General features: G+C 56.9%; 1 protein-coding gene across 8 annotated transcripts in view; it reads left to right on the forward strand.

Moving 5' to 3' along the window:
* The first annotated feature begins 8,040 nt into the window (after positions 1–8,040).
* The window catches only part of CROCC2 (ciliary rootlet coiled-coil, rootletin family member 2), a 46,087-nt gene continuing 41,738 nt past the window's right edge, over positions 8,041–12,389 (forward strand). For 7 of the 8 annotated variants that reach the window (XM_012810420.2, XM_012810421.2, XM_023518239.1 and 4 more), the window contains exons 1-3: positions 8,500–9,927; positions 10,075–10,225; positions 11,074–11,222. In XM_012810420.2, coding sequence (XP_012665874.1) covers positions 9,640–9,927; positions 10,075–10,225; positions 11,074–11,222 — 588 coding nt within the window. In that variant the 5' untranslated portion in view covers positions 8,500–9,639. The other variant, XM_012810425.2, reaches the window with a different exon arrangement.

Below are 12,389 nucleotides of genomic sequence, written 5' to 3' on the forward strand. Positions count from 1 at the left end.
CACACACACAGCACATGTTCACACACATAGGTACATGCACACACACAGCACATGTTCACACACATAGGTACATGCACACACACATGGTACTCACACACACAGCTACACACATACTGGCATGTGTACCCACATAGCACTCATGCACACACAGGTATGCACACACGGCACTCATGCACACACTAGCCCACGCACGTGCGCACACACACACACAGGTATGCACACACGGCACTCATGCACACACTAGCCCATGCACGTGCGCACACACACACACACACGGCACTCATGCACACACAGGTATGCACACACCTGGCACTCATGCACACACCAACCCATACACTCACACTCACACACACACACACACACGGCACTCATGCACCCACAGGAATGCACACACCAACACGTACACACACATTGGTATGTGTACACACATGCACATGCACATTGAAGAGGACAGCCATTACTTGGGAGAGGAGTGTAAGCAGAGACAGAGCTGGGGACATAGCCTTCCCCCCAATTCCACTCCTGCCTCACTGTAGGAGCTCAAGTGTTCAGCCCCCTCTCACAGCCCCAGATTTGCAGCCTGAACCCTGGGGGTGGGGAGGGACAGACCGCCCTCCGACACTGAGGTTCGGTCAGCTCTCTCTCAGCTCTAGTAGGGTGGCAGGGCTCCCAAGGGGAAGTGGCAGGTGTTGCTTACCCCCACCATCTGTCCAGGTGCTCTAGCTCTGTCTTCACACACACACCGACTGACAGCAGCAACAGTGAAGCTGGGAACCCTCCTGATGCCCTCCCCAGTGTGCCCCACCCGGCAGGGCCAGCCCACTGCCCAGTCCTGCCAGGCAGCACCACTTCGGGGATCCCAGAGAACCCAAGGTGGACAGGCTAGCTCAGAGCTGTTCATGAGCCCAGCTAAGCTGTGCCATGGGGGATTGATAACAGCCCTATCTAAATAGTACAGGTCACCAAAGAGAGCTGTCCACAGCTGGTGACAGGTGACTACATGACACTGTAGAGCCATTGCACACACACAAATCGTGACAAAGGCGAAATATTTGGATCAGGTGATGCAACAAGATGAAAGAGATGGCCAGGGGCGCCCATAGCTCAGTGGTTAGGGTGCCATACACATGCTCCGGGATTGGTGGGTTCGAACCCAGCCTGGGCCTACTAAACAAACAAACAAACAAAACAATAGCTGGGCATTGTGGAAGGCACCTGTAGTCCCAGCTGCTAGGGAGACTAAGGCAAGAGAATAGCTTGAGCCTAAGAGTGTGAGGTTGCTGTGAACGATGATGCCACAACACTCTAATGAGGGTAACAAAGTGAGACTCTGTCTCAGTTTAAAAAAAAAAAAAAAAGAAAGAAAGAAAGAGATGGCTGGTGGGGCAACCAGAGTGACTGTCCCCTGGAGCTCAGCTAGTTTTTGGGCTCCAACTGGGTGAACCAGGCAGGGGGAGGTGACCACACTGCAGTGTCAGGCACTTTCAGCTGAACAGACTGCTGGTGGCTGCGGCTGCTTTGAAGGAGGAACCCAGGATGGGTCAACATCTGGCAGTAAGATGGGTGCTCGGCACACATAGCTCAGGGCTGCGTCTTCCCACCCCCAAATCCCAACGTCCCTGGGAAACTCGCCTGAAAGGCACACAGAGCCCCGGCCAGCTGTGCCTGCCTGCCTACCACCAACACTGTGATTTGCACTGCAGTGATTAAGATCTTGCTTCAATTACCCAGGGTGAGCAGGCAGCAGGCGCCACAAGATGCCCAGATAGGCCTGGCCAAACTGGGCGCCAGAACCAGAGGGACCCTCCTGCCCCCGCAGCCACAGACTAGGCCTGGGAGAGGTGTGGCTTGAAGATGGGGAGCCTCCACATGATGCATAGTGCTGGCCCAGCCTAAAGAAACCCTCCTGACACCCCACCTCCTCTGGCAACTCCCTTCCTCTCTACACCCTCAGCAACCTCTGGGAAATGTCCCAGAACAGCCGGCTCAGCCTCATGGGCTGGAACTGGACATGGGAGGCAGGTTTGGAAACAGCTCTTTAACCTGGCCCCCTGGGGTGAGCCAGGTGGGCTTGAGAAGTGCAAAGACCCCTGAAGTGACACAAGTTGGGGATTATGTGTGCGGGAGGCTGATATGCCGAGGCCTGGACAGGGGTGCCGACTGGGAGGATCTCTGCAGTGACTACAACACCAGGGGACTTTTCAGAATCTATTCATTTAGGTTAACTTGTGATTAATGGTATTTTTCCCAGGAATTTGTTCACTATATTTCAGTTTTCAAATGTTTTGGCAAAAGTTGTGCCTGATATCTTCCTGTAGTCTTTTGAATGCCTACAGGATCCGATAAGGGTAGCCAGCTGTCCCCATTTGCTGGGGGATTTGAGACAAAGGTTCTCAGGACTCAGGATTTTTGATGCTAAGCCTGAGAATGTCCTGGGCAAACAGGACGACTAGTTACCCAGAAGTGACACCCCCTCTTCATCTCTGATACTAGTCATTTATTGATCCTCTTCTATTATTTTTTATCTTATTATCTCCTCTATTTTAACTTCTTTGGGTTTGTTGTTCACCTAATGTTTTGGGCAGTATGTTTAGCTCATTGATTTTTCAACCATTTTTTCTATTTATGTTTTCCTTTAAATTGTAGAAAATTATATATAACATAAAATTTGCCATTTCAATGATTTTTAAATAAATTCAGTAGCATTAAGTACATTCACATCATTGTACAACCATCACCACAGTTTGTCTCCAGAACTTACATCTTCCCAAACTGAAATTCTGTCCCCACTAAATGCTGACCCCGTCCCTCCTCAGCTCCTGGCACCCGCCCTTCTTTCTGTCTCTGAGATGAGACTCCTCTGGGACCTCATGTAAGAGAGATCAGACAGTATGCATCCTTTCATGTCTGGCTTATTTCACTGAGTTTAGCGTCCTCAAGGTTTGGTAGCTTTGTGAGGACCACCTTTCTAAGGTTATGGAACATCCCACATTCGGATAAACCACATTCTGTCCACACGTTCCTCTGTCCAGGGATGTCAGGGTCACTCTCACTGCTGGCTGCTGCTGTGAATGTGAGTGTACAAACATCTCCATGAGGCTCTGCTTCAGCTCCTTTGGGGACATGCCCAGAGTGGGACTGCTTCACATTTAATTTTTTTCGCTGTTTTCCACAGTGGCTGCCCCTTTTTACACCCCCTCTATCTTGTCGTTGATGTATGCATTCCCCTTTAAGCAAGCCTCAATCTGCTCGCCCTGTTCTTACCTGCATCACCTCTGACACTGGTGTGGGATCTTCCCGACACCCACCACTTCTCCAGCTCTCTGAAACTGACTAGGTATCCTACCTTTCAGCTCATTTCTGACCCTGACTGCCCAGAGCCAGTGCAGACCCTGTAGGTCAAGGGCTAGTGCCACGGCACTGCCCACTTCAGACACTGAGCACAAGTCCTGGAACCCCCATACCTCTGACCACCTATACACTGCAGAGTCTCACAACCTTTTCCCCAAGTTTGGTAATTTGCAAGAACAGCTCACAGAGCCCAGGCAGTTGCGTGATGGACTCCGTGGCTGGGTTATTATAAAGCACAGGACCCAGCCCAGCAGATGAAGAGGTGAGCAGGGCACAGCAGCAGGGACAGGGCGGAGTTTCTGTGCTCCTCTGGTATCACCCCGACCAGCCCAAAAGCTCTCCCACCTTGGGAGTTAGGGGCTTTATGGAGGCTTCATTAAGGAGACAGTATCAACTAGCCACTGTTCATTGGTGACTGGCTGGGCCTGCAGCTCCTCTCCCTGCCCTGAGGTCAGAGGGTTAGGCTCTAATTATGCAGTGGTCTTTCTGGTGACCCCCCACTGTGAAGCTGGCTAGGGGTCCCAGCCATCAGCCATCTCATCAGCACACAAATAGCATGGTATTCATCACTCCAGAGATTCTGAGGGTCAGAGGGTTGTGAGTGCATGGTGCCAGTACTGGACAGAAGCAGTGGACAATTTGAGAGTAGCCAGTCACTGCTCACCTTCGAGTCTCTTAGGTCACTTGTCCTGAATCAGACAGGGTTACTGTGCTGAAGAGATGGGCCACACCCTCCCACCAACCCTGGGTCCAAGGATAGGGCCCCACATTCCTCAACAGCACATTCAAGGCCTCATAATCCACTCCAGCTCCTCCCTGCCTGGTCCACCCCACAGCCGCGCCCTCATCCCCCACTGAGCTTTCACTGCCTCTGCCAAGGGGCTCGCTGTGCTATGCTCTCCAGCTGGTGGGCTCTTGCTGATCCTGAATGCCACCTCCCCCGGGACACCTGTGTGGGCAACAAGGACACAGAAACAAACCAAATGGACAGGGCCCTAGCCCTCCTAGCTCTCTGTGTGAGTCATTTTGTAGGCAGTGACTCATACCTGAGGCGTTCCCAGCCCCACATTCAGTCATCTGCATAGTGAGCTGTGTCTGAGCCTGTTTGTGGCCCAAGCGTCAGGCTGGGGGCACAGAGTGAATGAGAGGTTGTGTCCCTTATCCACAGTCTCTGCCTCAATGCCTGGCCCAGGTCTTGCCTTTAGGAACACCCTATATTTATTATTAGTTGAGGAATAAACCACCACCCACGGGAAGCATGTCCTGCTCCTGGGGTGATGCCCAGAGCCACAGCGTATGCTCAGCAAACACACAGAGGTTTAAACTGGGCAGGGCTAGAAATGCAGCATTTTGGAGGCCAGGTGTTACCCCCGACATAGAGAAGCTCTTTTTCCCAAGGAAATGGAGCCTGGCAGGAGCCCCCCCCCCTGCCGGCCCCCAGCACAGGGCCCTCCCTATAGCAGGCCAAGTCATGAAGGACAGCAGGCAGACATCCAGTGGCTAGGCTTGGTTGGAGGCCCTGTCCCCAGATGGGTCCTGGGACTACAGGGAGGGCCCATGGCAGTGCCTGGGACAGAAATGGCAGCAGTCACAGCAAGGCTGGGCTAGGAGACAGGGAGGAAAGACGGTGGAGCATGGGTGCCCACCCAGGCATGCCCTGCTCTTTGCCATCTCCTCAGCCTGGAGGTAGGTCAGGGTTGGGGGCAGATGGCTGCTCCCAAGCTAAACCCAGGCCCTGGCACTGGGTGGGTTTGTTAGGAGCCACCATGGTGTGCGAGCAAGCCCAAGGAAGGGGTCCAGCCCTGACACTGCCACTTGGGAGTAAGCAACCCTGAGCAAGACCCAAGTATGCCAAACCTTACCTTCCTCCCTCGAGGTAGAGGCCAGAAGCCTCTGATCCAGGTCACGATAATGGATTAGGAAATGGCACCAAGGAACCTCCTGTAGCAAACTGTGGGTAGGACCCACCTGCCTCGACCCACTCCCCAAGGTGGCCTCTGTGCCCTAGGCTTTCCCTCCTCGCCAGCCTCAACTCTCCAGGAGCAGGACAAGGCCACCCTCAGGTAGTGCCCCTCACAGACACACGGTGGCACTGTTGGGGCTCGGCTGCCTCAGACCCCTCAGCTGGCCACTCCCTGGCTCCAGCCAGCAAGGGCCCAGACAGCTCTGCTCCTGCCACCAGAGGTTGGCGCCTGAGGTTGTGTCCCGCTTATCGGTGTTGCCCACTGATGCCCCGTACCTGTGGTGATTTAAATGGAGGCTTTGGTGCCCTCCTTTGCTGGCCACTGGGCTTGGCCAGGCTCATCTAGACTCATTTGTAATCAGGTGTAGGAGAGCTTCTCCTTCCACGCCATAAGTTGCTAGCTTCTTTTTGCAAACCCTTTCCCCTGGGGACCAGGACATGGGCTATCCATCTCACCTGCCCTGAGCAGCCCAGAGACTGGAAGGAGCCACTTTGGTTTCTGGCCCTGACCTGATCGTGAGTAAGGGGAAATAGTGAAACTGCTCTTACTGTGTGATTTTCACACTCTGACCCACCCAGGTCCCTTTCTGTCTCTGTGTCCATCCAACCCCTGCCACACAAAGACCCCAGTGGATCTTCAAAGGACCAGGCTACTGCTGAGGCTTTGAGAGGGTCCCAGGGGATTTCTGCTCCCCAGGAGCCACCCAAGTGGGTCATGGAGATGTTGCACTCTAGGCCTTTGCAGTCCCTGGTCTGGGTTTTCTGAAACACGGATGGTGGCCTGGGCCCAGTCTGTGTTAGCTGTGCCTTTACTCTGCACAGTGCCCACAGGGAAGACCAGCCCACTCTTCCCTACTATGTGGGCATCCTGGGGACAGCTATTGGGTTCCACCAGCCAGACGGCCTTCCGCACCTCTGCACCTCTCACCTGTCAGGTCCTGTTTCTCTGCCTCCAGTCCCCAGGTGAAACCCCACTCCTGGCTAAGAGCACCCTATACTCCATGCCTCAGACACTGGCTGAGCCCAGCTCCCAGGCACTGGGAACCAGAGTGACAAGACCACCCAGGCTGTGCCCAAAGTGCCAGCCCTGCTGTGGGTGGGTGGTGCCACACTGGACACGCTCCCCGCAAATCCCATTCCCAGTTCAGGCAGCTGCCCCAGCAGAGGTGTTGGGGGTGCTGAGGACGATAGGGGGCCTTCTTGGGATCTGGGATCCAGTGAGTCCCTAACATTCTCCAATTTAGGTGGTTTTGCCAGGTTGAGGGGTTGCCTCTCCATAGCTATGACTCTGCTTTGTCTGGTAGAGGGACCCAGAAGGGTCAGGACCCAGGCACAGAGATTGGGGTTCTAGGTTGTGGCCTATAAATAATGCCAGAAAGGTCAGAGCAAGACTGAGGCTTCCCTTCCCAACCCCTGTGCCCTCCCTGAAGGTGGAATCTGTCCACGTGGCTGGTCCTTTTGTGTGGACTATGGGCCAGTAGGTTAGGCACTGCCTCTACCCCCTACCCCTCCAGAACTGGGTTTGTCTCCCCTGCCTCAGTTTCCCATCCACAGCTTAGAGTTGGATAAAGTGGCTTCAGAGCCTACCTTTCCAGGATCTGTGGGCCAAGATTGGAGCAGTAAGGGGAGAGGGCTTCCCTCAGTCTGAGACCCCAAGCCCCCAGGCAAGTCCAAACGTGCAGGCCCTGCCTGGGGCCTACCAGAAGACCCTGATTCCAGGTGTTTACCTCCCGGTAAGATTCAAGCAGCTTCCTCTTCCTCAGGGGTGTTGGGGGCTCTGGCCATCACAATGTGTGCTCCATCCTCTGCAGAGCAGGAGCTCAGCCCTACCATGCTCTGGGATCCAGGAGGGCTTGGATTGCCAACCCACCCCCATTTCCACAGAAGGGGACAGGAGGAGGGGAGGATGCCACACCTGGGGTCAGAGCCGAGGAGGGTGGGCAGCCCAGTTCTCTTACAAGGTACAGGAAGCCCATCTTCTTTCTCCAAGGTGGGGGCTGTCCTCACACAGCCACATGGGGTAAGGACAACAGTGATGATGGGCTGGCTGTCCCAGGGTCCCACACATGGGTCCCCTGCAGAGCCCATGGGAGGTCACAGCCGAGCTGAGGAGGGTGCTGGGACGGAAAGCAGGGACAAGGACGAGCTCAACTGTGAGTCTGGGGTCTCTGGGGAAAGTGATCTCCAGCCCTGGTGTACCCTGGACTGGCTTAGGCTCCCCAGGAGGCCTTCTAGAAGTCTCCTCAAGGATTTCCCAGTCACAGCTGGCGCCGCCCCCAGAGGTAGCGCCTCTGACCCCCGCCCCACCCACTGGACCCCAGGTGGCTGTGCAGAGCAATGGACGGGTGCGTGGGACGCAGGGCTGGTCGGCGTCGCAAGACTGCAGCCCAGCCGGAAGGGTCAGCATCTGTGGGGCCCGGAGCCCCGCCCCACCGCAGCTCTCCGCCTCCTCCCTCGGGTTGGTTTCGTGGGGCGGGGCTGCCCTCACCCCTCAGCTTACAGTCTCCGAGGGTGTGGGGGAAGGGTGGGGGAAAGAAGAGAGGGGAGTGCGGGGAGAGGGTGTACTGGTAGAGGGTGTGCAGGAAGGAGGGGTGGGGCGGGGCGGGGCGGGGGGGGGGGCCCCGCCCGGGACGCCCCCCCCCCCGCCCCCTCCACGCCCCTGTGCCTCCGGCTGGGCCGCGGCCTTCGCAGGCGCTCGGCCACAGCTGGAACCCATTACGCCCCAGCGCCTCTCGGGACGTCTCGGCTAATAAGTGACCCTCTGTAAATGTTAGGAATGAGTCAAGTTTACGCCGCGCCGCTGCCTTCCCGTTAGAGGGTGGCGCCGTGGATGCCCGAGGGAGCGAGGAGGGGCGGGAGCTGCCGAGCAGCGGCGGGCAGAGGCCTTCCCGGCCTGGGAGGGGCCGCTGAAAGAGCCCGGCCTGACTGGGGTGCTTCCTACCCCCCTGCGGGGCCTCAGTTTCCCCTGTGCAAAATAAGGAAGTCAGGGCACAATGGACGGCTGAGCCCCTTGCACCCGTCTTTCCTCCAAGAAGGTGGGGTTCTGGCAGCTGGATTGGCCCCAAGGGGGTCACAGGCACACCCTACCCTTCTCCCTCTGGACTTCTACTCCCAGGAGACCAGTCACTGCTGCCCAGACCAAGACTCAGTGGAGGTCATCTGGGGAAGTGGTGAGAGAGTGCCTGTCCACACCCTCCCAGGGATGACACTCAAAGCCCTGGAGGAAGGGCCCTCCCCCACACAGGACCAGGGAGTGATTGTCACTGCTACCAGAGTCAAGGGGCCTCTCCAGGTGCCACTCAGAGCCTGGGTCTTGCCGTGACTCTCAGATGTCTATTGCCAACCAATAGGGGGAGATCTCGGTGTTTGGGAAGGTCTAGGTGGAGGAGAGGCCTGTGTCTGGGGACACTTGGACAGGGAGCAGGACATGAAGGATCTGGGGGTGCTGGCTGGGTTCTGGAGGACCAGGTGAGAGTGACAGGGACAGGGGGCAGAACATGCACAGGAAGCCAGCCACTCACCAGGCTGGGCTGAGAGCCATAGCCAGGAGGTCATAGACAAAATCTCAGGGAGGGCTGGGAGAAGATGAGGAGTAGGAGGCCATAACATGGTCACCCACTAGGACCCTGGGTTGGAGGGAGAACTGGGGAGGCCAGGGCAGGGAAGCAGCTGTATCTTTGGGGGTCCTCCGGCAATGGCCTGGTACTCCACAGAAGAGGAGTCTGGTTTGCTGCCTTCAAGAGCCTTTGGGAGTGGGCATCCTCTCCCAGGGTCCCCTTGCAAGCATCGGTCACACTTGCTATTTAATTCACAGCCCTAAATTCACATGCCCTTCAGGTGCCTATGATGAGCTTATTCCTGCAGGGTCTTGTCGGGGTTCCGACTGGTCTGGGATGGGCCAGTCTCTGAGAGCCAGCAGGGCCCCGAGTGTCCTCCCACAGTCAGCAACAGGGCCCTGCCTGGGGGTCATTCTCTAGAGGGCCCACTGGGTCCTCCTGGGCAAAATGCCACTTGGAGCCCAAGACCCCCAAGGCCAATCTCAGGAACCTAGGACCCTAGAATTTCTTGCCCACTTCCCACCCTATTCAAGTCTTGTCTTTGGCAGGTCAGCTGCTCAGGACCCTCCTGGGAAGGAAGGCTGCCCCTACCGTCCCTGCTGTGCTACTGCCCTTGTTGTTCTTCCCTCAGCAGCCCTCCACGGGAAGCCTAAGGGAGAGACGCCCCAGAGGCTCTTCTGTCAGTCTGGCAGGGGTGGAAGGAGAGGGCTCTGATGCCCTCTGTGTGTGCAGTCCTGGGCCTTCCCTGCCCTCCTGTGGGGCCCATACATGCCCCCTGGTGGGAGAGGCCTTTGTAGAGTGAGGTGGGCAGCTGCACTGGGCTCCTTCTGCCGTCCCCCACCTTCCCCCAGCTCTGTGACTGCTAGATGGACTTCAGGCCCTTCCCAGACCCAACCTATACCAGAGGAGAGGAGGTTGGAACTCTTCCCTATGGACCAGAGGCAGAGGCCCCTACCCCCACACCCTGGGTCCACTCAGCCCAGTGCTTGGCATCTGCACAAAGAAGTGGCCAAGCCCAAGGTGGGGTGCAGCACTGGCCTCTCTCAGAGCCAGGGGGTAAGTGAAATCCCACTTTACAGATGGGAAAACTAAGGCACCATCTTTTCTAGTAGTAGCCCCCACTAACTCCAGTGGGCTCATGTAGGGGTCCCTGGCAGCTGTCTAGGGGGCTGCCAGCCCAGGTGTTTCTGTGGTGTTTTTCAGAGGCTGCAGAATACCATTTTGAGCCCTATGGCAAGCAGAGAAGACCGAGCACTGACCATGCGTGGGGAAGGCCAGCAGGCCTCACCATCCCCCCTGCCTGCCCGCATCCGTGAGATCGTAGCCAGCAACCTGGGCGAGGAGCCACCTCAAGGTGAAGGGTAGGGACAGCTGCAGGACTGTTCTGTGGCCAGGCTGGGCCCTCCTGGCCTGTAGGCTCTCTGTAGAGAAGGAACAGATCCACGCCCTCCCATGGTCATCCTCTGGGGTATTGCCTGGACACCCCAGGGCATGAATTGAGCCAGGTCTGCCTTTGTGTTTGTGACACTTTTGTGACACCTGAGTCTCAATTTCATTGGAAGAAGAGTGAAAATCCTAAAGGTGATCACCCAGGAAACACAGCCACAACCCCCTTACCCTGAGCCAAGCTTTGTCCCTTACTGGCCCCACAGAGCTGCCTCTAATTGTCACATTTTCCAGCTGAGGAACTGGCTCCAGGTACTCAGTCCCTGCCCTGAGTTCAGGCTACCTAGCCTCAACGTGTGCTCGGGGCTCCCTGTGGCTGGGCCTGGAACCATTTTCTACCCTGAAGGTCTGTCAGGCTATCTGCAATGCCCAGCTAACCTACTCTGTGTGGTGAGAAAGGACAAACTTGCTGTCTTACCTGGGACCTTGTTGCCCTGAAGCCCCAGGTCTCACTGCTTCACAGGAAGGGTGGGTGCCCAGGGTCCAGGCCACCCTCACATGCTTGGCTATGATTGCCCTGGGACTCAGCATGGGCACGTATTTGGGTTAAAGATGTTGACAAAGGCAGGGAGGTGGTAGGTTGTCCATTAACATGAGAGGCAAGGGGCCCAGAGGGTGAACTCTGCTGCCCCACCTGGGGTCCTTGGGTCAGAACTAGGGCCCTCCCAATAGATGGTGGCAGGTCCGCAGTGGCCTCCCATGCAGACAACATGTAGCCCCCCACCCCCTGCTGACGCTGAATGCTGTGCCCTCTAGGGGTGCAGGAGCTGCCAGCCTCTGAGGCCCGGGTGCAGGAAGAGCATGGGCTTCTACAGCAGGAGCTGACCCGGCTGGAGGAACTACTGGCCCAGACTGGTGCTGAGCGGGATGAGCTGGCCAGCAAGTACCACGTGATCAGTGAACGGGTGAGTGTGTGCCACCGGTATGTAGTAGACAGAAGGGCCCCTCACCACTTAAGGCAAGGCCTAAGACCAGGAAAGACTGTGTATTGTCCCTCGCTTCCAAACTGTGGGCAAAAGATGGTGACGCAAGGGGTGGGGGGAGGAATCAGAGCAGAACAGGTGCCTGGCCTTTCCCTGCTCTTCGCATGTCCCCTGGGTCTCTGTCTGCCAGTTGCTGGGAGGTATGTGGGGGTGGCCTGGTCAGTCCTGACCCACAGGTTTCTGATGCCTAGCCCAATATCAGCACAGAGCCGGCATCTGCCAGGGGGAGGAGGAGAGCAAGCCAGAGGAGCCAACTCCCTACCCCAGACAGAGCTGGAGAGAAGCCACTGTCCCCAGGCCCTCCCTGACAACCAAGGCTCAGACTTCAGGCCTCAGGGACAGGCCCAGCAGTGGTGGGGCTGCAAGCCTCTGCCCCCAGTGACCACAGGGCCTTCCAGGATGACCTGTGAGAGGCAGTGACAGGCATACTTAGCATACAGTGTGAAGCCAGGGAGGGCCTCCTATTGTGTAGGTGGGGAAAACAAGGCAGAAAGGGGAAGAAACTTGCTAGGCCAGAGCCTATCTCCTATGACAACTTCTGAGGCAGGACTGGGCAAGGAGCAACTGTAGGGTGAGGGGTACCAGCCCTATGTGGGGGGCCCAGGGCCTGTGCCTGCCCTGGTGCAGCCCCCATCCCTGCTGTCTTCACAGCCTTCACCACCATGCTCTGCGGCAGGACAGTTGAGGAAACAGAGGCACAGGGTGGGCCATTCCTGGTCTGGCTTTATCTTAATTGTGTGACCAGTGACCAGTGCTAAGTGCCTGAGGGCTCCCTGGTGGCCTTGCCTCTGAAAGAGGTCATGGGAGACTTCTGGGGCTAGAGGGGTCCTCATCTTCTGTGGGCCCTGCTCTCAGCTGCCTCACCCCATTCTGCCATAACTTGAGCCCCACACAGGGAACACCTGTTTTCATGATCACCCTCACCCACCAGGAGCCCCTCAGGGCAGGACTGTGAGGGTCCACCCCATCCTGATGCCATAGTACTCAATGGGCTGCTCTTCCTGGGAGCCCTCTGCAGCTGGGGCCAGATCTGGGTGGGAAATCTTCCTTGCACGGGCTGGAGATGTTGGGAACAGTCTGGTGGGAACA

Source organism: Otolemur garnettii, unplaced genomic scaffold (assembly GCF_000181295.1).
Source record: "Otolemur garnettii isolate 467f Iridium unplaced genomic scaffold, OtoGar3 scaffold00133, whole genome shotgun sequence".
Lineage (NCBI taxonomy): Eukaryota > Metazoa > Chordata > Mammalia > Primates > Galagidae > Otolemur > Otolemur garnettii.